Below are 25109 nucleotides of genomic sequence, written 5' to 3'. Positions count from 1 at the left end.
CGTCAATCCGACGTCTACACCATGGATTACTTGGTCTGCTGTGCGAATCTACAACATTGGACCAACACAACCAACTCACCAGGTTGACCAGCCAGCACGCCAGCTCGCCGCGGTGGCGACCGTGATTGATCATCCTTCATCCTACTTTAGACGGCTTGCGCCGTCCCCACAGGCTCGGCCACGCCAGTGATTCATCGCCAAGCCAAGACAACGACTACCGGGGCCTCTGCTCAAGCGGTAGCTCGCTGTTTGGTGTTGCGGGAGTTTCGAGTGTTGGGCGGCCCAGGCAGCTACGGCGATTCCCTTGATCTTGGCCGCTGCTGTCTGGCGATGTGGACTGCAATGTGGGCTGATGAAGATGCAAGTCAACAATCATTCCACTGCCACTGCCGCTGCCGCTGCCACTGCATGGCCGCCGTGGTTGCAGGGGGCGTGAGAATGGTGAGAATGGTCACGCAAAGAGAGGGCCAGGCCAATGCCAGCTTGGGGCGAGTGAATTGAGTGAGACTTGAGAGCCACGGTCATGACTTCCGAGTTCTAGGTTTGCGACGAGCAACGGTGGCGGGAAGGAACACGCCAGGCTGCTTTCCCACTTGAGGAGGAAGGAGCACTTGAGACGTTGAGCCCCGAGCATCCCCCAACCAGATGAAGAGATGCCGGGGTTGCCATGAGCCATCACGAGACCAAACTCCACGGTCCTGCACAACGCCGCCAGCTCCGCCGCCACCACCACCCCCATTACCACCACCACCGGCGAGCTCCAGTCTCCATGTTTGTACCTGGGCGTATCAGCGATCGCCATCGAGATACCACCGCACTACACGAATCCTGTCGCCAAGCAGAGCCCAGCTGATGCCCACTGGGCGGCGGTGCTATGGTGCCGTGCTGTGAGGCCCATCCCCATCACTCTGATTAAGCTTCGGCTGGCTCTGCCGAGGCGATCGCCGTCCGAGACCAGACGGACTTCATGTGCTCTGCACGCTCATGAGCCAACCCTGTACGTGCGCCGCTGCTGTCGTGCAGCAAGCCAGACTCACAGTCTCCTCGTTAGGTCTGGGAGCCGCCGCCCTCTGCTCTGCCTCGCGGCGGCCCTTAAAGTCGACAACGCCCACCTACCCCCGAATGGTCGACTACACACCATCACCATTTGTTTCTTCCCTGCGCTCCACACTCCCATGACCTGTTCCAATCTGCGCAACCCGTGAGGGAGACCGGTTTGCTTCTGCCCTCCTCGCACTGGCCGACACGACCCCCGTGCGTCGCTCAGCTTGTGTTGTATCCGCACTTTGAAGCGTTTATACGACGGTATCGCTGATATCGCTTGGTTGACTGGATTTTGGTGGCCAACGGTCAACTACTAATCCACTGTCACCCACCTGACTACCCCAGTTACCCTCCTCACTCCAAACCCACGCGGCCCCGATCTAGATAAATTGGCACCTCCGAGGTGACCATTTTTCACACGATTACATCCAATTCCCTGTATAGTTACTGCCCGCCGCCACCCTCTCCAGGCAGTTGGTACCGGTCACGGGATTATCGGCAGCATCTGAGAGCTTTACCCCGCAGAAATTGCTTCAGACACAAGAAATACTCCCTGCCGTTGCTCCGTACCATCGATCCGTCAACGGCACTAACACACGACATACCCGCCCAACCGCCGAAACTTCTCACCGGTGCCGCGCCATTGCATCATAGGGCCAAGAACGAAAATTTCAAACCGTCCGTGAGAGCAACAGACTTGATTCGACACGAGGCAGTCCTTAAGTCCGGAGCTTGTTTTCCTGCTGGGCGAAGTATTGTCAGCAAAAAGTATATTTGACCTTGGGACCGGACATCTCAGCCCGGGAAACGCCTGTCCCTTCCGTCTCACCATTCTTGGCCTGGGTCCTCCCGTTCTTGGGCGGAGGCTCACAAAACGCCCCTTTCTCCAGCATCAGGACTCCGACCACAAGTCTTCAGCCTTTTATCATCTGCCAAAACCCTCAGCCATGGCCGCCCGCGTGTCGAACGTTTCTGCTTCGACGCAGAATCGCATTCTCATCTGGCGCTCCGAGGTCGCCTCGGCACTCGACGATGTTGCCTCTTCGGCAGCCAGTTCCACCGGAATCGCCTTTTCCCTTTCAGACACACACTCTTCTGCCGGAAATTCCATGTCACAACGGCAACACAGCGCCGGCGCCTTGTCTCGGGGCCGCCGAATCTGGCGCCGCATTGCCCGTCGCCTGTCAGGCGGCCGCTTCGGCGGTTTCGAGGACGAAGACTTGGAACGGGAACCCGCCATCAGGACCGCCATGTACCGCGCACCGCCGCCGCCTTCCCCGGTCAACGCAACAGGGGTCGACACCATTGAAGAAGTGGGCGGCCCTGGCGAAGAGAGCAGCGATGGCAAGGTCGTTACGGGCCGAGGACTTATGGACACGAAGCAGCGTCTAGAAAGAGCCGCTCTCCTATTGGATGGCAACCGCGCAGCCACCTCGTGAAACTGGAAGCAGGAGAATTGATACCCGGCTTGTAAAATTGTTGACGACGAATTTGAAAGCCATGCGAGATGAGACGATGATCGGGAATGAACAAAGGCACATCTGGTTCAGGCGCTGGCGTTGAACATTGGGCATACGGTGGCGGAGTCTGGCTTGTCAGCGGTGTACACCTCACGAACCCCCCCCGTCCCTTTTCAGTTTATATTTTACTTGGTTTAGCATAATTGGTCAATACTCGTATTCGTCATGCCAACCCAAGTCTACGGATTCACACCAGCAAGCACGTGGTTTAGATGTTTATTTCAGTGTTCATTAATCCACGCCTAAAGTGCAAGCCAGACCAGCAACGTAGCACCGAATCACACGCGGACAAAAAAGACTTCAGTCCCTCCTTGCAAAGGTACTGCTTGTCCACAATCCAGCCGTGCATACGGGCCGCCCAGTCCACGAGACGAACCTATCCTCGTCTCTTTCACCTTGTCATCGGCCGCGGAGAACGATTCAAGTAATATTTTTTGTTTTGCGCGTTGGAAGGGGGCGGGGGGAATGAAGATGCAAGAGCCACGATCCGATTCCTTCTCTCCCGAGAGAGACTGGGCCATTGTATAGGAGGAAAACGAGAGCAGCCAGCAGCTAGAAAAGAAAAAAAAAACCAAGGAACGAACAGAGAAACAGGCACAACAACAATAGAGCGGGTGAAGGGGAAGGGCAACAGAGAAGAAAAAAAGGCCAAGAAAAACCAACAACATTTGCATCGACTCGATTCGGAGTTGTCAAACCAAACATGGAAATAGCAACACCGGGGGGGGGGGCAAAACCCTCATGGTGGAAGGGATCATCCGCAATACGGCAAGCACCAGGAAGAAAAAGCGTTTGCTGCAGAAAAAGTTCCCGCCTGATCAAAGGACCAGACTACCAGTACAAGCTTTCATGGCCCCCCAACGAAAGGGTGAAATGGGACGAAAACGTACGAAACAATCCGCAACATAACAATTTCCATTTTCCCCTAGTCGATAAAAAGGACCACCTTCACCCTCCACCCGATTGCCGCAAAATAAAGTATCGACGCATCTGCGCACCGGCGCAATATTCACCCGCCTGCCCGCCCCAAAAAACACGATCCAGCTGCTCTCGTGCACAGTAGAGGTTAATATGCGAGAACAAGCCTGCCCAAAATCGCACCTCGGTACCATTTTGCCGAAATGCTCATGATATCGGAGACGTGAGAAAAGAATTTAGTTGGTGGCCTCGGGCGCAGGCTCGTCAGCCTTGACCTCGTCGGCAGGCTTGTCCGCGGCCTCATCGTCATCCTTTTTGGGGGCATCGGCAGTACCAGTTTCGGCCTCGGCGTTGTCGGATGAAGTCCACAGCGTCAAGTTGTCCCGCAGCAGCTGCATGATCAGAGTGCTGTCGCGGTAAGACTCCTCAGAGAGCGAGTCGAGCTCAGCAATGGCGTCGTCAAAGGCCTGCTTGGCGAGGTGGCAAGCACGATCGGGCGAGTTGAGAATCTCGTAGTAGAAGACGGAGAAGTTCAGAGCCAGACCCAGGCGGATGGGGTGGGTGGGAGTAAGGTCAGTCTGAGCAACGTCGGTGGCGTTCTAGAGTTTTCAGTGGGTTAGCAACCAGGAGCTTCAAGCGGCACGGAATAATGGACTGTTGTGCGCGCCGTCATTGGACGATCTGCAGGACAATTGCAGCATGCGCCATTGACCAACCTTGTAAGCCTCGTGAGCAGCAGTGGCCGCGCCCTTGCGCTTCTCGCCCGAGGCAAACTCGGCAAGATATCGGTGGTAGTCACCCTTCCTTTGAGCCGAAAACGACGATTAGCAAATCTGCGGAAAAAGCGGCCGTTGTGGGTGGAGCAGGTAGCTGAGAGGGTTTATTTACGTACATCTTGTGGTAAAAGACCTTGGACTCGCCGGTGGCGGCGTTGGGGATGAGTGACTCGTCCAGAACATTGAGAACATCCTCGCAGACGTTCTCCAGCTCCGTCTCGATTTTGGAACGGTACTCCTTGATGGTGGAGACGTGCTTGTCGGAACCCTTGGACTCTTCCTTCTGCTCAATGGAGGAGATGATGCGCCACGAGGCACGGCGAGTACCAACGACGTTCTTGTAAGCGACGGAGAGGAGGTTACGCTCGTCGACGGTCAGCTCACCGCCGAACTTGGCAACCTCCTTCATGTAGGTGACCATCTCATCGTAGCGCTCCGCCTGCTCGCAAAGGCGGGCGAGGAAGGTCTTGCTATGATACACATCGAGAAAAAGGTTAGTCTTTCCGGACAGCGACGCGGTGGTTTTTGTTATGTTGTTATTTTGATTTTTCTTTTCAGTTCTCTGGAGATGCGAAGAACCGATCCTCCGGACCAAGGGCAGGGCGGACGAACCTTTCACGCTAGAGAGAAGAAACATGGTCAGCATCATGCACCAATGGATCAAAGCGTAAAGCAAGCCGGGGCGGGAATGAGGGGAGGCGAGGGATGTCCTCGGCGCCCAGCAACTGAGATTGACTGAAAATGGCGAGACTGGACGAGGGACAGAAGGCAACGAGACGGAGACGGAGACGGAGCCGAAGCTTCACGCTTGCGCAACTGAGGCAACAGACACGGACCGCAACGGCGGTGGGAATTTGGAGAGGAGGTGAGCGAGGGGGGCGGCGGGACGACACAAGAACCTACCTCGGTGGCCATTTTGTCGATGGAGAGATGTCGGGAGGAAAAGCGTCGAGACAACTGCGAGGAGGGAATCAAAAAGGATGATGCGAGAGAAATGTGGAAAAAAAGGCGTGTTCGGGGGGTCCTGTAGATAAGGCGTTGAAGGGACGAGATGAGGGGGTGGGTGTTTATATTTTGACTGTGGACCACGAAGAGCCTCTGGAGGCGCCTGCACCGGAGTACTTGGTAGGTTCCGGTGGTGCTGTGCTGGGCCCGTCGAGTCGAGTCCTGGGTCCTGAGTCCCGACTCCAGACGTCCGGAGGCCCTGGCGCTGGGGGTTCTGGGGCGCGGCTGGGGCGAGGGGAGAGGGGAGAGGGGAGAGGGGGCAGTTGACACTGACGACTGACCGACTGACCCTGACGGGAAGGCACCGTCAATCCCAAGCGCGCAAGCGCTCAGAGGCCAGGAGTCATCAGTTGGCGTCGGGGCTGCACGCCAGCAGCCGGACAAGCAGAGGCAGACGGGCGGACCTGGCATTGTGAGCCTCCCGGTTTGAGCTGCCTCGATTGACTTCCCCTTTGCTACCGAGTAACTACGTACGTGACCTGAGAGCACCTTCTCTGCTCGCGCGCCTGAACGCCCACGCCCACGCCCTCCCCAGTCGTCAGAGACGGCGACATCACTGCTGCTCAACTCGTGCGTGCGCGTGACCATTGACCATTGACCGTTCCCCATGTCTGGACAATGCCACTGTCACTGCTGTCAGACCGCCCAACCCAACCCGACCCAACCGACCCGACCCCAAACCACAACACCCGTGAAGAGGAGTCGGGACAAGCTCGACGCGCCTCGCAAAATGCCGACTTGGCCTGGAGACGTGGACGGGACGGGCGCCGGCGGGCTGGGCCACCGGTGGAGCCGTGCCTGTGTCCAGAGCAGAGTCCTGCCCAGCTCGTGGACGCTCGTGGAAGGACGAAGACCATGTGGATACCGACGGGGGACTGGTCGTCGCAGAAAATTTCATGAAGCAAAACCTGGCCTGGACCAAGACATGTGTCGACGCTTTCTCCCTTGCCAGAAAGCGTCGACACATGTGCGCTGCTGCAGGGCCCGTCGCCCGTCGCCCGTCGCCGTCGCCGTCGCCGTCGCCATTGTCTGCGTCTTAGACGGCCGTCAAGATTGCAGCTCCCTAGACGTGAGCTATATCAAGCTTAGTGCCGGAATGCCGACGAGTTGACGCGCAAGCTAAGACCACAGCGGCCTTGCCAGCAAGGGCCTTCCTTCCTGTTTGTTTCGGGCTTGGCTTCTACCATCAATGTCCTGTCGATGCATCAAGAACTTGAGTACTACTTATTTCTGAAGTACTTACCAAGTAACTAAGTAACGACGACCTCGGAGTTGGAGGCTTCCCAGACGGTGACCGACCCTACGACATGTCAACCTGTACGTGCATATCCAAGTAAACGTACGCACTTGCATTGTGCCTGGGACAATTCCAGGTATTTGAGACATTTTCTTTCTCTGCATTGGGCGGATTTGTCACGCCTTGGAGCCGAAAGGTACTCACCCAGGTCCTTGCTTCACTTCCACTGTTGGTTGGGCTCGGAGTTGCGAGGAAGCCACTCCGTAGACGCGAGTATAACATGACGTCTGGTTACCAGGCACCCATTCACGCATGCATGCATGCGTGCCTCTTCCTCCCTCGTTTCCATCTCCGTCAAGTGCTGCTCCCCGCCTTCGCCATCCACACCCAAGGAAGACGCAATCGATGTCGCACGTCCTATCCTGGAAAACGCCTCCACGTTGGCTTCCTTTTACCGGAGTGCGGGCTCGTACAGCCGCGGGGACTACGATCAGTCAGCAACGCCTGTAATAGTAAAGATCTAGTACTAGAAACTTTTCTAATAATTTTTCAAGTGTTGTAGTCTGAGCTATGCTTAACCTATTGATGGATAGCTGCAACGGAATAGACGACATAGCCTACCTCTTTGTTGATAACCTATATAGTCCTAGATAAACAAGCTTGATTTATTACGTGCCCTTTTGACCTGGGGTCGGGGGTCCGGCACATTACTGGGACGACTACTGCTAGCACCTGCTACTGCTAATGGAGCTAGCTATTACATACATTCCATTTTATATAATTTATTTTATTTTATGTAATATGTTTTACTATATAATATATTTAACTTCATATAATACAATATAAACTACAGTTAAACTATTTAGTAGAGGTCTATCTACAACTCTCTATCCTTTCCCGTGCTTTCGCCTTGGCTTCTTAACCGCGCCTAGCCCTGTGAAAGAAGAATCTAGAGTGGCCTGTCGATCAGAGGCGTTGGGCTCAATCGCCGAGTCCACCTCTGAGTGAGCTAGGTCACAACTTTCAAGATCCTGTGACAGACCGGATTCTTGAAGAGAGGGAACATCAAAGTCCAAGTTGGTCGGCAACTGGTCAATGGCCAAGCAGATTCTCTTGAAATGCTGTGGCATCCACAGTTGGTAGACGTTCTTAGTAAAAGAATACGTCACCCACTTATCCTTGCCTTTAAGCTCCGTAAAATCAAATTTGCGGATAGTCTGACGATAGTAAGTTGTTTCTTTGCCCTCTACCTCAGGGTAGTGTCCATAAATTCGCACAGACTGATGGTCATGCGAGATGGAGAATGCGAGCAACTGCCGGTTAATTTCATCCTCCCGCCCTATTGCGCGGAACAGCTCAACTACAGCCCGCACAGCTAGTGTCATGCTGTGAGCGTTCTGACGATCTGCAATATCTAGGGCAGCAGCACCGCATTTTACCTCGCAAGTTAGAAAAGGAAAGTATATCAGGTATGTCGCCATGAAGAAGGACTGGTCTCCAGCAATCCAGTCACCAATAAGTGGGGATAGCCTTTCTAGCTGGCCTTTTGTAAACGCTTCCCGCTTGAATCCTACTGAGTAGTCAGGCTGTGGTGGGGTGGCAGTTACGGGGATCGAATTGTTCCATGGTTCGTTTATGCTTTCAATTAAGCATTCGAGTTCGCTTGCTCCGAAAATAGCAAGTAGTTCTGCGGACGGCACGAGCCAGGGACTGATATCTCGCATGACCCTCACTTCATTCCGGTCTGCGACACTCCGACAGGTTTTCTTGAAAATATCGTCCCGAAAGAGCGAGTCTTTAGGAATATTCTGCTTAGAGCTCAGCAACTCAAGGATCATATCTGCACTCCCATCCGCGACACCAAGGGCAGACTCATCCATGAAGCTTCCTCTGACCTCAAGCAATTTTCTGTAGCGTGGATCTCGGTACGGAGCGCTTTTAGCTTCTCTGGGCTTTTGGTCGTTGGGCGTTGCAGAGCTCGCAGAACCAGGTTCCGAACGCTTGCGGCTCCGCAGGGAAGACGACGATTTCTTCCTGGCCAGGATGCGATTCATATTGGGGGCTCGCGCAATGAAGTGACTCGGCCAACGCCCTTCTCTGGCCCAATGAGCGATCGGGTTGGTATTTCTACTGTCGAGTCCCTGATGCGACTGTTCCCCTCCGTCAGATAGTCGTGCTCGCTTGAGGACTGGTCTGTCTGCGCTCTCGAGAGTATCTTGAGCTTGCCGCTGCCTTTTTCGACCTGGAGATATCGGGTGCCGCTGTGGTTCAAGCTGCTGGGGCGAAATGGGCTGCGCTGTGTGTGTTGCTGTCCGAAAACGAGAACTGGAGTGACTTTGGTTGGTCTGCCTGGGTTCGAACTTTCTTTGACTACTTTGGCATTTTCTCTTGCGGAGCTTGCCGCTTTGGACTTGTCTCTCTGCTCTGTGTTAGCGAGCGATCCATACGAGGGGCGGTGAGACGTACCTTCACTGTGTAGCGCCGGAGGTTGGCAACTCCTTGACTGTGCGCGAACTTGTGCTCGGGTGCGGGCCATGGCGATGAGAACGGAGGAAAGATGTATGCTTTATAATGGGAGCGCATCGCGAAGCAGTTGGATGCATTAGTAGCCCCCGTACTGCGAGGAGGTGGGACAGTTCGGTGCCAGGACAACAAGGCGCGTAAATTTGGTTGGAGTGTGGTGATTCTCCGATAACGCGAGATTTTGAAGGTCGGCGGCTATCCTGAAGGGCAGCTTCGCAACCATGGTCCGTGCGTTGCCAGCGATCCAATGAGAATAGTCCTAGGACATCAATTAAAATACTGCGCACAAGTCAGCAGCTACGTACCATTAGGGTGGGTTTATTCGTCATCGTATGTACAGCCTCTTGGCCGAACTTCTCAGTAGTAGTAGTTCGGCGGTACCAAGGGCAGAGGTCAGAAACACTGTTTGCCCGTCCTTCCAAGCAATTTGATTGACATTAGCAGGCTGCAAAAACCGGCCTCCATTGTTTGTCAAGTTGAGGTTTCCGGTTGACCACTACCTTCCGGGAGGCTTGACCGGCATAAGTACTGGATCGTGAGGTTTTCGCCGCCAATACATCCTCTTTTTGCACTATTTCCAGCCCACCGATGGACAAGATCCCTTGGAAAGAACCAGAGAAAGAGCTCAAGCGGAACAATGGGCCCCAACACCCCGACGCTGCCGCATGATTGATCAACTGCATGCGCTCAGCTCAGGTCTGGCTCCACTGCTGACCGTTGTCTGCGACCGACTCTTTGTCAAAGGCCTCGAGCGCCTGTCATTGCCCTAGGCGTGGGTCGACTGCCCTTGCGCACGGGCGAGCATCAGACGGGATTAGATCGTGTCTTGTAGTCTGGGGTACGGAAAGATGAAGCAATATCGGTTTGTATTCCACCCAATTAGCTACGACGATCTAAGCCTTCCCAACCTGCCACCCACTGAAAATGCAGCATGGCAACAAATGCCGCATCCACCGAGGCGGCTGCACCGACATCTCTCATCACGTCTTGTTCCTCTACAGTTCCTCGGCCTCGACGCCGCCTGACCATCCTTGTCCCCAGTTCGCCGCATCTCCTCCCGGCACACAGAGGCCCAGTCTCCAGAAGTAGTCCCGGTGTGCGAAAAACAGTTGCCAGAGCTTGAGACGAGCCGGAAACGTTCTGGCCGCAATATGCGCCTCGACAGACGGCGAAGCAGGAGCGAAGTGAAGCAGTCGTCGCACATCCCCGAGTAAAGAGGCTTCGGCACCGGCACTGCAGTCCGGATCGCTGTCGCCGACACACGTCCGTATGTCCCGCTCGGTAGGCTGGAGCTCCTGCTTGGAAATGTAAATCTCTCCACCGTGAGGCTTGTATCCCCATTCCTCCAGAGGCAGCAGAGGAACCGGGTCGTTGTTGTGCGTCACGCGACGGTAGGTCCTGTGTTCTGAACTCGCCGCCCCGTCGAGATGAAAGGCCTTGTCGATATAGTGAGCCAGCTGGTGATTGCCGACCCGAGGCTCGCCAAATGTCGTCACGACCAAGTTGTCCCAGCCGAGCGACAGTTTCAGCTCCAACGCCGCAAGACAGGCCACGGCACCGCCGAGACTATGCCCGGCCAGGTGCATTCTATAAGACGGATACTTCTTCCTCAGCGCCTTGAGTTGCGGCACGACTGTCCCCCTGGCCATGCGCCACGAGTGCAGGAACCCCATGTGGACGGTGCAGTTGTCGCACCTGCGACGGTAGTTCTCCTGGAAGTCGTCGTCGTCGTCGTCCGGGGCCGGATAAGGCACGTACTCCTGGGGGATGGTGCCCAAGTCCACGATTGTATTGGCGACGCTGTACGTGCCTCTGAAGGCGACGATGATGCTAGGCCCGTCCCCTGTGTGGGAGGCGTCGCCGTGCCGACGTCCCTTGCCTTTGCTCCCATGGTCCACTGCAATGTAGCCGCAGCTGTCGGCCATGAGGAACCCCGTGCTCCACGTCGAGGCCAACGACAGGCCGGGGAACTCGTTGCACCGCGACAGGCACTGAAAGGGCTTGTGGACGCCGGTATTGCCAATGCAATACGTTATGTCCACCAGCCGGGACAGGCGCTCGAGATCCGCGAACAGTGGCGTCGAGATGCCTGACGGCGACAGTCCGTTGCTTGGCGAGAGCGAGTCTATGACGTGTTGCTGAGGAGCGCGAGCGAGCTGCCACCACTGCAGCGGGCGGACGAGGAGCCCCCAAGACCACATGTTGTTGTTGCACTACCGACAGAGGTGAGGTTGTAAGAATCTGAGTTTGCATTCTCCGAGAGAAGCCTCGTCCTTCTGCTCCTCGGTCTCTTCTTGTCCTTTGCCTTGGCCCGCGGCGTTGTTCGGCCGTCTGACCGTCTGATGTCGTCGCCGCCCCAACAAAGAAGCCTTTCTCCTCTCAAGCCACCTACGTCCCGAAAACGGCGGACGGCACGGGGTGTCGCGAACTTGAGAATGGCGCAAAAAAATGGCAAGAGCCGCTTCAGGGTTCAGCCGCAGCGCATGATGGCGACGAAAAGCGCGTTTTGCCACGGGGCGCCCGCGGATGAAATATTTGTCACCGGCAAGAAATTGCTGAACAGGTGAGCAACAGCAGTCTCGTGACCTTCGTGCGACAGCGACCGTAAACGTTGGTAGTTAGTTAACTAGAGCCTCACAGGGCGGGCGCGTGCCAGCCAAAGTGTGGGAGGGAAGTAAACCAAGGGGCTCGATAAACTTGGCGCCAATTGACCGGGTCAGCCCACAACAGGCCATGCAGGGGGAAGGTGCGGGGGAGAAAGGTTGGGGGGGATGGCTGATCGAGGAAGACATGGAGGATTTCTTATTGGCTGCCGGATGACGGATGCGTGATGGACAAGCCTTGACATCTACAAGCTTGCCGCAATGATGGCCTTGCATTTCCGCGATTTCTCTATAACGGCGCAGCAGAGGCTGCATGTGGCCACGCCAACCGCAACCGCATCGCCCAACGCTCTCCCTCTCCCCTTTCAAAGCAGGGGAGGGGAAAGGGAGGGGGGAGGGAGGCCCGCGGGCAACGAGACATCAAAAAAAGCCACGACGAAGGGGTACGAGACGGGCGGCGCAGAACAAGCAATAATGTACAGAGTATACGTAGTTGGCCAAGTAGCAAAGCAAAAGGCGTGTCCATTGATCCCAGCGCCAGCAGTCGGGGACCGGACGTCCTGGACCCGACACTTTTCACTCCTCCTCCCTCGCCGCCTCATCGAGCCCCAAACGCCCCTCCGCAAAGCTTAGCCGGCCACCTCAACGGACCACACAACGCCACGCTCGTGTCTAACCGCGCGAGGGTGCTCGATAGGATTGAGGCTGGTAAAGGTGCCCCTGTAGTCGGTGGCATTGGTCCGGCAGGCGTCGAGGCTGCAAGACAGGGAAATGATGACGGAACCGGCAGCTTCGTAGTCGGCTTGGCTGATGGGAGGCGTTTTCGTGTCAGCGCCAGAACAACATGCCAGCCGGAATCGATATTCAAGAGACAAGGCGAGGGCCAAGGACAAGTTGAATGGAAGGGAGGGAAGGGCAAGACTCACCCGTTGGCATCGGGGCACACCTTCTGGATCATGGACAGCTTCTTCGTCTCATCCTGCCAGATGAAGCTCACGTCTGTGCTCTCGCACGAATACCGCGGCAGTCCGCCTTTGGAGGCGGAGGCCTGGGGTTTAGTCCCGGGACCATAGGCGCAGCTGGTGGACGAGTTTGTCAGCGTATTCAGGAACGTGAACCTGTACGAGGTCAGGCTGCGGCTGCTGTTGCCGCCGGTGGTGTTGGTCGCCGCGGTGAAGTTCCTGACATGGTAGTCTGCCGGCAGGACGCAGTCGTTGTTTGGATCGTCGGCTTTGACTGCGAGGGCGGCGGGAGGCGTGTATGCAAGTCGAGCCAAGGTGGCTGCAGGCAGCGCGGCCAGGAGGAAGAGAGTCGGCCTCATGTTCCGTCTTCGTCTTGTTGTTGTTTTACTTGCTTTAATTTTATATCTCTCTTGATGGCCCGCACCAAGAAGCAACTGTGCCAAGCTCCGGAGCAAGGGAAAAGCAAGAAGAGTACAGATTAATAAAACAATCAAGGAGGGACAAGGACGAGGAGGGTTGAGCCCACGGATGCTATAAAAGAAGGGCAGATGTGAAGAATGCACAAGGTCTGTGTCTGTCTGTGCAAAGGGGGTTGGACGTCGGTAATACGGGCATCTGGGTGAGCGACCAGTTCAACACATCACTTCCCGATCCGGCTGCCGCGCACGCATCGGCCAGCAAACAGGAACAAACAACAAGATAAAGGCGAGCACTAGTCCGGGAAACCAGCTCGGGCTCAAACCACTCGGCTGCACATCAATGGAGAAGGGACGGAGATGGTGCGGCGGAAACGTGGGCACAAAGCAGCAAAGACGATGTGTCCCGCCCTTGGTAGACGTCCGAGGGTTTGCTGGACCTGTACAGAGAACCTATCTGGCACAAGACAAAACACGGCGCGTTTAGCGTTTTGTTCGCTCTGCTTGTGTGTTGCCCTGGCTCCATGCCGCTGCCGCTTTTCATCTGATTCCCGACGGACGAGCATGTCCGCCTACCACGTACTCCGGAGTCCGTACTCAACGGGCGGACAAATCGACGGCAGGACGGCACCTAGTCGCTGACGGGTATAACAAGACAAGCCTCCCGACGCCTCGTGCTGTGCGTGCCTTGCGTGCCTTGCTTGCCCGGTCTTGCTAGTTGACCCGCCGACTCCCAGCCTCGGAACATACTGCATCGACCAAGGGCACAAACAATGCCGCGATCTGCAGCGCAGGTCTCTGCTCACAGGCGCGTAAACCAGGTCAAGTACCTAATACTCTGTAGTTGGCGGGCTGCGTACCTACTTACCTAGGTACTCTGTCTTAGAGTCTGGTAGTTAGTTAGTATCCGACTATCAAGGAAAAATGCTCAGTTAAAGAATCGGGGACCGACCGCGACGGCCGGGGCAACAGCGCATATAACGAGTTGTGATTGGCCCGACGGGCCGGTATCCAAAACACCAGTTTGCGTCTCGTCTCAACGGGGCTGGGCTGCCGATCGCTGGCGACGAAAAAGGGATCAATCCGCCATGACCCTGAATGCCCATTCTTAGATCAGCGCGCGGCATCCGATAGCGCCAACTGAATACCTCCCAAAGGCTGCCGCCACCTCCATCCATCGTCATTCGTCTCGCCCTACCACCAACCAATCCGTCTCCCTCTCCCTCCTACGCACGCTTGTACAGATGGCCCTCGACGTCTCCATAACGTGGCTTGTCGGCTACGCACTACGCCGGGAGACGACGCAGCATATTGAGTGGAAAGACGGGTTGTGAATAGCAGACTGTCACGTTGAATCAATTCGTCCGAGCATCGAGATGCTCCATATGGCGGAGGGTGACCTGTTAGCGTAACCCTGGGGATCGGCGATTCCGACCATCGAGCTGCCGTGGCACTCGCCTACGATACATGTCACCCGGGCTATCTTCCAACACAATTCTAGCGTGTTTCAGTCAACTCGCCAAGCTTTTCTGGCGTGGCACGGTTGGCATATCAGGCACACTTCCTTTGTCGACATGACGAGGTTGAGCTTCCTGTTCCGCCTACCGCAATCTATACGATATCCGACTCGTCAAACGAACATGCCGTCTATTGATATCAAACCCCCCAAAAGCCCTGCCTCCCAGTCCGTCTAATTATGAATCGCGTCCAGTATCTGCCCGCCTCCCACACCTCATTGCACGCAATATTCCAAGGGGAAAAGCTCGCTCCCGCCTGCTGTAAAAGAAAAAATCAAAAATCAAATCCATTCGTGTATTCCGGCCTTCGTCAACGTCATACAGCCATCTTCATGGCGATCGTCTTGTGCGGATCATACCCCCTGACAATGATGTCTTCCACCTTCCACCCGTCTATGCTACATCCCTTCTCTCGCGCCATTTCCACCTCGGGGAACTGGCGTGGTTCTCTTTCCAACTGGACATTCAGAGCGTCTTCATGGTCGGCGTAGACGTGAGCATCGCCCATGACGTGTGTCAAGCTGCCGGGTACCAAATCGCACACGTGGGCAATCATGTGCGTGAGCAGGGCGTAGCTAGCAATGTTGAACGGCACGCCGAGACCCATGTCACAGGATCTCTGGTACAGTTGACAGTGCAGATGGCCCTTCTCAGTCGCCTTGCTCTCCTCGGCGCCGTTGCTTGCCTCCGTGGAGGAGGACGTACAGCCGTTGGCTGACGGGACTGCGCCGTTCCGCCGTCTGCGCCTGGGATATGAGACGTAGAATTGGGCAAACACATGGCACGGCGGCAGCGCCATGAGATGCAAGTCACGGGCGTTCCACGCACTCATGATTATCCTGCGGTCGTACGGCTTGTGCTTGAGTTTGTCAATGACGTCTGCAAGCTGGTCGACGCCCTGGCCCGTATAGTCCGTCTTGGCATCCACGTATTCCGCTCCAAAGTGACGCCATTGGAAGCCGTAGACGGGTCCCAGGTCGCCTTCTTCGCGGTGCGTGAGGCCCAGGTTGTCGAGGAACTCGCGGGAGCCGTTGCCGTCCCAGATCCTGACGCCGACGTCGCTGAGGGCCTTGGATGACGTGTTGGCCTCGATGAACCACAACAGTTCGGCAATGACGGCCCGAAGAAAGACGCGTTTCGTAGTTAGAAGCGGAAGGATGGGAATGCCGTCCTGGTTGAGAGAGAACTTGATTGGTCTAGGGGCGAAAATGCTGATGGTGCCGGTGCCTGTACTGAACAATGACCATGAAATGTTAGCGGGCGGTGACGTCGCTGGCAACCCCAGCTGGACGCGCCTGTTGTAACTCACCGATCGGGTCTTTGCTCCCCTTCTTCCAGAATTTCCCGTATCAGGTCAAGATACTGGTACTCTTCGTGTCTCCTAGCAGGAGCAGCTCCGTTGGGAGCGACGCCATCCTGTAGAGTCATCTTCGACTGAGGGTTCGCCGCGTATAGCATGTGCAGCACAAAAAGAGCGACGCGGTCGAGTGAGCTCCTTCGACGCGACTTGGAGAGCGCCTCCCAAAGTAGCCAAGCGCCAAGTTGACCCGCGATCTCGTCCGGACCGGGTTATCAAATTCCCGTCTCCCCGATCCCAGGTGCAACTCGCTTACCCCGTTCACGTGATCCACAATTCAAAAAAAAAAAAATCCATCCTCAGACGGGCGGTGGCGTGTGCGTCCCACCCGAAATTTACGGTCCGCGTCTCCGAATGTGACGATTATCCCTCCCTCGACATCACCCAACGCCAAAGTCGACAAACCCCATCACCAATCGACAAAGATGGCCAAGGAAACGCCCGCGAGAACCGGTTTAACCGTCGGCCTGAACCGCGGCTACGTACGTGTTGTCACAGTCTCACCTCGTGGAGGATCTCTGCTCCGCTCTCCCCTCGTCCTCCACGAGGTGGTCACCACGACCGAAGCAGACGATGGACGCTGACATTTGATGCCCCTGTTTCCGCCGCCATATAGAAAACCACCCCTCGTGTCGTCAAGCCCCGTGTCTCCCGCACCAAGGGCCACCTGAGCAAGCGCACCGCTTTCGTCCGCGAGGTCGTCAAGGAAGTTGCCGGGTAAGTGTCTGCGCCCAGAAAACATGGCGGAAAATCCCCAATTCGAACGCATCACAATGACGGGAAGCCCGCGGGAGAGCTTGCGCACAGGCTGTCCCCGTAACTAGCCGCCAGTTCCCTCATCCCGTCTCCCCGTGACCCAGCCGAATCGTTTTCCCCCCTCCCAGCCAGCAAAGCCTCGAGCACAGCTAACTTCTCAACGCAGTCTTGCCCCCTACGAGCGCCGTGTCATCGAACTGCTTCGCAACTCCAAGGACAAGCGCGCCCGTAAGCTCGCCAAGAAGAGAGTACGTTATCCCCCCTTGGCGACTTTGTTGCAGCGCTGCCCATGATCCTTCTACGCCCCTTCAGGACGCTGACAAAGACGCAGCTCGGTACTTTTGGCCGTGCCAAGAAGAAGGTCGACGAGCTGCAGCGCGTCATTGCCGAGTCCCGACGCGCCCACTAAATAGCGTGCAATGACCTGATGAGTCGGACACCTATTTTTCGAGCTGCACAATGGAGGAATGGACCTTATTTTTTTTCTGGAGGGAAAAAGCATGTAAACACCGGCGTGGGGGGTCATGGCATTGACGCATTGGCAAGCGGAGCGGTAGTTGAGAAGGGCTATTTCAACGTATCCCAGGGACGTGAAATACCTGCTGCTTCGTCGGAATACTAAAAATCACCTTCTCTCCAATGCGTGGATTCTGATTGTCCGTGATGTGATGATTTGAACAAGGTGTGGTACCGTTTTCTACCAGCTTCTCATTGAATGAAATCGTCATGTCAATTTTGCGTGGACACTACATCCGCGTCCATCACCATAACTCACTACTACTGCACAAACCCAGTCTACTTCCGACAATGATGCTTGTGAAACTTGCAACGCTTCGTGGCCGAGAGCGTCAAGACTCTTCCGTGCTCATGTAGCTCAATGACATGATGTTAACATGTGCCAATATCACCGTCATAACCATTCGCTCATCTAACTCTACCTTGTACATTTGAAATAAACGCCAGTCATGCAGTAAAATCACCTCTCATCACTTCTTTCCCAGCTTGAACCACTTGGGGATCTTCGTCCCATCCCCCTTGTCCTTCTTATCCTCTAACTTTGCCGCCTCCTTGGTAGGACCCGGCTCAGGCGCATCATCGACCGCTGGAAGATCAGGCACCTTGACAGCTTGTCCCTGCCTCGCGACGTTAGCTCTGAGGAAGGGCTGCTTTCTGACATGTGCCGGGACACTATCTTCCCATACTAAGTTGACGAGTACCCGGCCAGATAGCTTATACGACTTGACGAGGTTGTGGTTTTCCCCGCCATCGTCTTTAATGATGTCCTTGCCGCCGGGGAGGACGAGATGAAACTGCTGCGTGGCATCTGCCATGACATGTCGCACGGCTTGGTACAAGAACGCCCCCGTCGCGCTGGGGCTGACTTGCCATTCGCTGCTGGTATTGTCGGGGAACCGCACCCTGACGAGGATGGACTTTATGGAGGCGATGCGTGCCTCTTGAGCGGCGGCTTTCTCTTCCAGTTCCTTGTCTGAGAGGAGCCGTTTGTTCCGCGTGCTCTCAAGAAGTCGGGCTTGGTGGAGTTGAGCGTGGGCGGCGGTTGGGATGAAGTCGGTCTCTGAGGCTGGCACCAATGCCGCCGCGGGCGTGGCTCCTGTTGGCGCCAGAAAGACATTGACGGGTTGATACGAATCCTGTGATGTGGATGAAGGGGATGCTCCGTTGTCTCGAGGAGCTTCTTGTTCCACCGGTGCTGCCGAGAGGGCAGGCTGGTTTGACTGTGATGGATCTTCTTGAGGGACAGCCGGTTCCGGCACACCGTCTGCCATGGAGGTATCCTGCTGATCTTGCTGCGGTTGATGCACTTCCTTGGCTTCCGTCTTGGCCTCCGCCTTGGCTTCACCCTGCTTCGCGTCCTCATCCTGGTCTTTGAAGAAGGAACTAATCATGTCCATGGCCTCAACCAGCGTCTGTTCAGTCTTTTTGTACCCTAACCGAATCAACACATTGCCCGAATTATGCCCCAGCTGGAACAAGGTCTTCTGAAACTCTGGAAAAGTCGAAAACTCCCTCCCCATGATATTCAAGACGGGGGTTTCATAATACAGCTGGCCACTCCCGCTCGTCGTATTCGCATAACCCCTCGCGGTGATGTTGACATTCTTTCCCGCGCTCGCTTCACCACTTTCAAACTGGCGCATGACTTTCCACAGCGTCATGTCGGAGGGGAACTTTTTGATTAAGCGACCGCCTGGGATTTCTTTAGCTTCGGGTTGGGGTATCTGGAGAGCGATTTGTACGGCGGACGGGGTGTTGGAGCGAAGAACGAGCTCGAGCTTTGCGCCTGCAGCTAGGCCTGATGTTCGGAAGGGCAAAGAGAGATCGACCTGCTTTTGTTTGTGTCTACGGACGTGTCAGATCAGGTACGGTTTAGTCTTGCATGCGGACTAGGTGCCGGAGCGGGGAGAGGGTGAGTCTTACTTGAGTAGGTACTTGTCGCTGGAGAGACCGAGCTTCTTGCAAGCCTGATCCAGAACGTCGGAGAGATATGTCCCAGGAGTGACATTGACAGTCGCCCGGCGCAGGTCGGTGGCGATGACGACAACGTGGGATGCCATGTTGTCGAGTGCGGGGGCCTGAAGGAGAGGGACGAGTCCCAGAGGAGCGAAGACTGAGGTCGAAAGCCTCGAGGAGAGGGTGTAGGTGAAATTTGCCAGTGAATGGACGAAGTGGCGGCGATGCTGGGCGATGATGAACCAAGTACTTGGGGCGTGTTCAATGTGGCACGTCAGACTGTCCGTCCATCCGACGACGCCATGTCCAGGATCTGCTCGTCTCGTCTTGTGCTTTGCCTACCGTGGTCACTCGGGCGCGTGACAAAGTCGTGCGGAGGAAAAAGAAAATGAACGTAAAAGGTTTACTCAAGATTCTGTCCTCACCAGATGAAGCAACCGGTGAATTCAGATGGAGTGGACGACGTCGGCTCAGTCATCGGTCGTCAGTCAGTTGTCCCTTCTTCTCGAAGCCTCCACGGTTACAACATGCTAGTGACTACCGGTGCCGCCCTATGCCTAAGCTTCAGCCAATCAGAGCCATCCTTTCTACGGTGCTGCTTTCCATCTGCCTCTTGCAGACATGTCATCCTGCTGTTGTGCTTCCAAACCCATCGTTAAAACAATCCAGGTGTCATATTGACTGCGGAAACAACAAGCCGCATGGTCTGGAATCTGGCCGCAGTGCCCAGTCGGCCCTCAAAAAAGGCCATTGGATGCGCTGGATAACTCGAGGTGCGGCACGATTTTCACTCCGACTCAAGCTTTGGATCGTGACTAATAACATGAGTAGTGTTTCTCGACCCGGTCCTGGCATCTATCTCCTCATTAAAATGGCACGTCAGAACACCGCCATTGCATCTCGGGATTTGACACATCACCACCCTGGACCCTTCGAGCCGTTCACGTACTCCCGTAGTTGGGGATTTATTTCTGCTTCCTGTCAAAGACGTTGCGCCACGAAGCGAGACAACTACACTTACTTTACCGCGGCAGGTTGCGAACGTCCACACGGAGAGTTGTATAGCTACCTGGTTTATTCTCCGTTGCAGAAAAAGCAACATATTCCGGTTGAAATGGACTGCACGGTTCGGCAGTTGGTTGTATCCTCGAGTTGACCGGGTCTTGGTGTGTATCCGCGAGTTCAAGACCCCTGATTGCATGGGACGCGACGAAGACCTGCAGAGACCGAAGCGTGCTTGCGAGATGTGATAAGGCCCGACGTCAGCATGGGGTGCTTTGCAATGCCGATTCCTAGAGGTGAGAGGGCGTGTGATTTGCGGCCTGCGTACTCCGTATATTAAAAGTACGTGGCCCAGTGCCTAATTGCGCCTCTTGCAGCATGTCGGTCGATGGCTGTGGTGGGCAGGCAAGGCGTCGTATGAGACAAGAGACAACGTCCACCACAACCACGAAATCGTAACTGCCAATGGTAACAATTGTTGCCGACGGGGACGTCTTTCAGGCAGCCTCTTGTCTCATCATGAAGTGACGAAAGACTGAGGCGCCACGCATGTTGGCGTTATGCAGCTTACATGTGAGTGATCAAAGCAGAGCAGAAATGATGCTCACTTATACCTTCGTCTGCAGTCTGACCACAGTTGACAGAATCCACCCATTGTAGCCAAGCTTCCAATCTGCATACGATCAAACCGACCTAGGAACAGTGTATGCTGTGAGCGTACGGTTTCAAACAGCTATATAAGATGTGTCCAGCAATGAGACGCAACGGGGTTGATCCGCTTCAAGGCAGTTGAGAAATCGGCATTTCCACCTTTCTCCTAGACCTGAAGACTGTTTGAATCATTTCTTAAAGCCATGTTCCTTTGCAAGGCTCTCGTGTTCCTTGTTGGGGCAGCCGCGGCAGTCCACGGTCTCGTGGTCCGCCAAACCGGTGAGTGTTCTCTCGCCACATCTGCCCTGTATCTCGTCATTGCAGGCTAGAAAAGGCGTCAAATCAGACAGTTACTCACTGACGATTTTCGCGTAACCAGGCGGCGGCCAAAGCTACCCCGACTGTGACGGCCTCCAACGCATCGAGAGTGTGCCAGACCACATGAACTCTGGTGACAAGCTCTTCCGTTCGTCTGCACCATACTATCTCCACGAAGACAGCGACCAGAGAATAACAGAGGAAACCATCCGGTGTCTCCGGCAACTCGGAATCACGCACGTCATTTCGCTCAATGGCGAGGCCGACAACCAGGCCATTCGACAGGCCCTCCAGGACCAGGGCATCGCCTACACGGCGCTGGCCACGCCCGACTTCCACGCTCCCACCGTGAACCAGCTACAGCAGGGCTGGGATGCCTTCTACGGCCACCGCCAAGGCACGCTGGTCTGGTGCGGCTACGGATGGGGCCGCACGGGGACCATGATCACGGCCTTGCAAATGTACGCGCAGGCTGAACGGGGAGAGACGCTGCGGTGGACGCGCGAGCAGTATCACAACGAAAACAGGGTGGAAGCAGACAACCAACTGGACAGGCTGGATCAGCTGCAGGAGCATTTACGCCATAGACAGCCCCCCTTCCGTGACGAGACCGTCCCCATGAAAGTCGACGAGCCACTTGTGCAGCGCGTCAGAGACGGCGACTTCAACGGAGTTGATTGTCCCCAGGTTCTGGACCTGGCACTGGCCCTTTCGCTGCTTTCCATCTCGGACAGGACCCCGAGAAGGAGAGCGTTGCCTGGTATGCATGTTTCCAAAGCCCGCTGAAAGCCCCCACGAACCTCGTGTCACTGACCGTCTTTGCTTATTTCCAACAGGGGAGGAGTGCAAGCAGGCTCAGGAGCTGTTTCTGCGTGAACAATGCGGCGTGAGCGACTACAGCCGTCCGTCAGCCATCAACCTCACGTCAGGGTCAGTCCATGTCTTTTCCCGCAACGGCCAGGGCAATCTCGTGGAGACGGCGTGGGAAAACGGCCAGTGGTGGCCGTACTGGATCCGTCGAGACGGTTATATTGCCAGCCAGCCCGCCGCCATGGTCATCAACGACAACGCGCTCCGAGTCTACGCACGAAGCGGATCCAACGAGCTCGTGGAGGGGGCATTGAACGACGGTGCGTGGCAGTCCTGGAAGGGTCTCGGCGGAGAGATTGCAAGCGCCCCTACAGCCATCTGGCTGGGAGAAAGCCTAGGCGTCCGTGTCTACGCCCGCAACAAGGCCAACCACCTCGTGGAAATCACATACTCTGGCGGCAGGTGGTCAGACTGGGAAAACCTGGGAGGCGATATTGTCGGTGACCCCTCGGCCCTGTGGATGGGGGACGACGTAGGCATTCGCGTCTACGCCAGAAACAGGGCCGGCGAGCTCATGGAAAAGGCCTATCAGAGTGGCCGCTGGCACGAGTGGAAGAACCTGGGCGGCTCTATTTCCAGCTCGCCGGCAGCCATTGCTCTTGCACCTGGAGATGTCCGCATCTACGCACGCAACTATCAGTATGAGCTTGTAGAGCAGGGCACCCGGGGAGGCAACTGGCAGAACTCCTGGTCCGGCTTGGGTGGCGGCAAGTTTACCGGGTCCCCGGGGGCCATATGGATGGGAGACAGGGGCATACGTGTGTACGCACGCAACGCGCAGGGCAGCTTGCTGGAAAAGGGGTACATGGAAGGCAGTTGGCACGATTGGTCGGACTTGGGCAGGCGAGAATGTCAAGGTAGAAACGCGTGAGCCCGAGGCCGAGGGTTCTTGTTTGCTGTGCCCTCCACTCGAGGTTTCCGTGTCTCGACCTGGAACACGCCAATGTCTCCTTTGGACTCGGTTGAGGTGGTCGAATATGATGCGTACGATCTGCCTGGAAAACTTCAGTGCCTCTCATTATAACTACGCATGTGGCCCAGGAAGTAAGGCAGGCGACAATACATATACACACCTTTGTGGGAACTCTTTGCGTCGGCACACGTGAATAATCTGTCTGCCCCAACCGAGGCCAACGTGAAGAATATTTTCCAGAAGCATCTTGATGATACTTAGCCGTCGACACACAAGTTCAACAAGTCAAAAGCTGCCCTCCTTCTCTCAAGGTATAAGAGGGCGGCTGCAGCGTCTCGGAGCGTTGCGCGCCACGGCCTGGTGCCCTGCAGAGATTCAGATGTCCCCATACGATCAGAAAATCTATCTACAGTGAAATGTCCTCGGGGAGTACGACACCGATCTTCCCAGCACCCTGAAACGACCACCAGAATGCCGTTCCCGCCGAGCATGTCGTGTCGTCGGTCCGCGACACGGACGAGACAGCTCATATCGGCCGTCAAAGCAGCGCCAGTCTCATCAGACCAGACGCAGTCGCGGAGAAGAACGAGCGTCAGCACAACCAAGTCTGAGGTGTCTCGGATCCCCAAAAGTCGCCTGCACGCAGACGGCAGCAAGTCATCAGCGGCGAGGCCTCGCGAGTCACCACCAGGCGGCGCCACAGCTCCAGCCAATCAACGCCCGCCACCGCCCCAGTCCAGTCAGCTTCCGCCGCGCCAGTCTGGTCGTTGCCTTGCGAGTTGCCGCACGCAGCTCGTCCGTCCGTTGAGCTACCACCAGCCACGACTCACGATCCGACGACACACTCAGCCAGGCAGCTTCCACAAGCACCGTCACGAACCCCCCGTCAAGGCCTCACCCGCCAAGAAGCTCGACCGATCAATCTCCCCGCCCCCTGAGCGACTGCTCGGTTCGCAGTCCCTCACCCAGCAGCACAATGGTACGCCTGAACCACGCTCCTCCATCTGTCCCTCCCTCCCTCCCTCCCTCCCTCCATCCGTCCATGCCAATCCCGAAGCTAACTCAGACCACCAGTCGTCGCCCTTCTCCATCAGTTCGTGATTCCCCCCTCCCTCCGGGCCCCCGGCCTTCCAGTTCCTCGAACCCTTCCCCCCGTGCTGACGACTCTCTTCCCCCAAAAAGACGGCGGCGCCTGCGTCGCCATGGTCGGCAAAGACTGCGTCGCCATAGCCTGCGACCTCCGCCTGGGCCTCCAAGCGCTCACCGTGTCCAACAACTTCCCCAAGATCTTCCAATACGGCGACGTGTTCCTGGGGCTGACGGGCCTCGCAACCGACGTCAGCACCGTCGCCGACCTCTTCCGCTACAAGGTCAACATGTACCGCCTCCGCGAGGAGCGCGCCATCGCCCCCCGCACCTTTGCCAACCTCGTCTCGTCGTCGCTCTACGAGCGCCGCTTCGGCCCCTACTTTGTGTCCCCCGTCGTCGCGGGCCTGGACCCCAAGACCGGGAAGCCCTTCATCTGCGGGTTCGACAGCATAGGCTGCATCGATTTCGCAAAGGACTTTATTGTTTCCGGCACCGCGTCCGAGCAGCTGTTCGGCATGTGCGAGGGGCTGTGGGAGGAGGACATGGTATGTTGCTGTCGTGCCCCTTTGCTTTTCCTGGCGCTTCCCCGGCGTGTGGGCTCGGCGTGGCCCGGCTGCGCGGGAAACGGGGGTGAGAGATGGCTGACGGATAGCTTGTTACAATAGGGTCCCGATGCGCTTTTCGAAACCATCTCGCAGGCGCTCCTGAATGCTGTTGATAGAGATGCCCTTTCCGGATGGGGCGCACATGTGTACATCATCGAGAAGGACAAGGTTACCAAGAGATTACTAAAGGGCAGGCAAGACTAAAATCAGGCACTCGGCCACCGTGAGACCCAAGACGTCTCCGGGACCTGGCGAGTGCGCAGTGTGGATCAAGTTGGGGGGGGGCCGGGATGCGCTGTACGAATACCTAGATGCTCGGCTGGCGTCGACGTGGAATAAATAGAGAATCACATCTACCATTGTCAGACTAATTCATCCCTGTTTGGATGATTCTCATTGGCAAGCCACGTCGTGATGACTGAAACCTCCAAATGCCTCTATTGCACTGATACAAACAGGAAGCCGCCCCAAAGTACGCTTGACTTCCCGGCGCTTTCGCTGGCGGGCTGTTGTACATGTATCCACTGTCTAGCTTGAGCGATTCATGAAAATTAT

At 56.1% G+C, this 25109-nt stretch overlaps 9 protein-coding genes across 9 annotated transcripts; 3 read left to right on the top strand and 6 right to left on the bottom strand.

Moving 5' to 3' along the window:
• Positions 1 to 1991: 1991 nt before the first annotated feature.
• Positions 1992 to 2483, top strand: MAM_07993 (uncharacterized protein; the record flags this gene model as incomplete). The annotated part of the gene is made up of 1 exon (XM_040826791.1): positions 1992 to 2483. The coding sequence occupies one exon, from the start codon at positions 1992 to 1994 to the stop codon at positions 2481 to 2483; it is 492 nt and encodes a 163-aa protein (XP_040675219.1).
• Positions 2484 to 3718: 1235 nt separating this feature from the next.
• MAM_07992 (14-3-3-like protein) lies at positions 3719 to 4895 on the bottom strand (the record flags this gene model as incomplete). The annotated part of the gene is made up of 3 exons (XM_040826790.1): positions 3719 to 4081; positions 4199 to 4286; positions 4375 to 4895. The coding sequence occupies 3 exons, from the start codon at positions 4893 to 4895 to the stop codon at positions 3719 to 3721; spliced, it is 972 nt and encodes a 323-aa protein (XP_040675218.1).
• A 2492-nt stretch (positions 4896 to 7387) lies between these two features.
• MAM_07991 (uncharacterized protein) lies at positions 7388 to 8554 on the bottom strand (the record flags this gene model as incomplete). The annotated part of the gene is made up of 1 exon (XM_040826789.1): positions 7388 to 8554. The coding sequence occupies one exon, from the start codon at positions 8552 to 8554 to the stop codon at positions 7388 to 7390; it is 1167 nt and encodes a 388-aa protein (XP_040675217.1).
• Positions 8555 to 10018: 1464 nt separating this feature from the next.
• Positions 10019 to 11224, bottom strand: MAM_07990 (triacylglycerol lipase FGL2; the record flags this gene model as incomplete). Its single annotated transcript, XM_040826788.1, has 1 exon — positions 10019 to 11224. The coding sequence occupies one exon, from the start codon at positions 11222 to 11224 to the stop codon at positions 10019 to 10021; it is 1206 nt and encodes a 401-aa protein (XP_040675216.1).
• A 1031-nt stretch (positions 11225 to 12255) lies between these two features.
• MAM_07989 (uncharacterized protein) lies at positions 12256 to 12947 on the bottom strand (the record flags this gene model as incomplete). The annotated part of the gene is made up of 2 exons (XM_040826787.1): positions 12256 to 12433; positions 12553 to 12947. 2 exons carry the CDS (start codon positions 12945 to 12947, stop codon positions 12256 to 12258), a joined length of 573 nt encoding a protein of 190 aa, XP_040675215.1.
• Positions 12948 to 14837: 1890 nt separating this feature from the next.
• Positions 14838 to 15949, bottom strand: MAM_07988 (thymidylate synthase; the record flags this gene model as incomplete). The annotated part of the gene is made up of 2 exons (XM_040826786.1): positions 14838 to 15753; positions 15831 to 15949. The coding sequence occupies 2 exons, from the start codon at positions 15947 to 15949 to the stop codon at positions 14838 to 14840; spliced, it is 1035 nt and encodes a 344-aa protein (XP_040675214.1).
• Positions 15950 to 16303: 354 nt separating this feature from the next.
• MAM_07987 (60S ribosomal protein L36) lies at positions 16304 to 17043 on the top strand (the record flags this gene model as incomplete). Its single annotated transcript, XM_040826785.1, has 4 exons — positions 16304 to 16360; positions 16495 to 16595; positions 16801 to 16882; positions 16966 to 17043. The coding sequence occupies 4 exons, from the start codon at positions 16304 to 16306 to the stop codon at positions 17041 to 17043; spliced, it is 318 nt and encodes a 105-aa protein (XP_040675213.1).
• A 577-nt stretch (positions 17044 to 17620) lies between these two features.
• MAM_07986 (GLUT4 regulating protein TUG) lies at positions 17621 to 19210 on the bottom strand (the record flags this gene model as incomplete). The annotated part of the gene is made up of 2 exons (XM_040826784.1): positions 17621 to 18995; positions 19074 to 19210. The coding sequence occupies 2 exons, from the start codon at positions 19208 to 19210 to the stop codon at positions 17621 to 17623; spliced, it is 1512 nt and encodes a 503-aa protein (XP_040675212.1).
• Positions 19211 to 20962: 1752 nt separating this feature from the next.
• On the top strand, positions 20963 to 24758 carry MAM_07985 (Proteasome, subunit alpha/beta; the record flags this gene model as incomplete). Its single annotated transcript, XM_040826783.1, has 6 exons — positions 20963 to 21038; positions 21139 to 21837; positions 21914 to 22705; positions 23273 to 23839; positions 23935 to 24494; positions 24615 to 24758. The coding sequence occupies 6 exons, from the start codon at positions 20963 to 20965 to the stop codon at positions 24756 to 24758; spliced, it is 2838 nt and encodes a 945-aa protein (XP_040675211.1).
• Positions 24759 to 25109: the final 351 nt, after the last annotated feature.

The sequence above is a fragment of the Metarhizium album genome (assembly GCF_000804445.1).
Source record: "Metarhizium album ARSEF 1941 chromosome Unknown scaffold_40, whole genome shotgun sequence".
Classification (NCBI taxonomy): Eukaryota; Fungi; Ascomycota; class Sordariomycetes; order Hypocreales; family Clavicipitaceae; genus Metarhizium; species Metarhizium album.
Note: the sequence above shows the minus strand (reverse complement) of the source record. Positions and strands in the feature narration are given on the sequence as shown.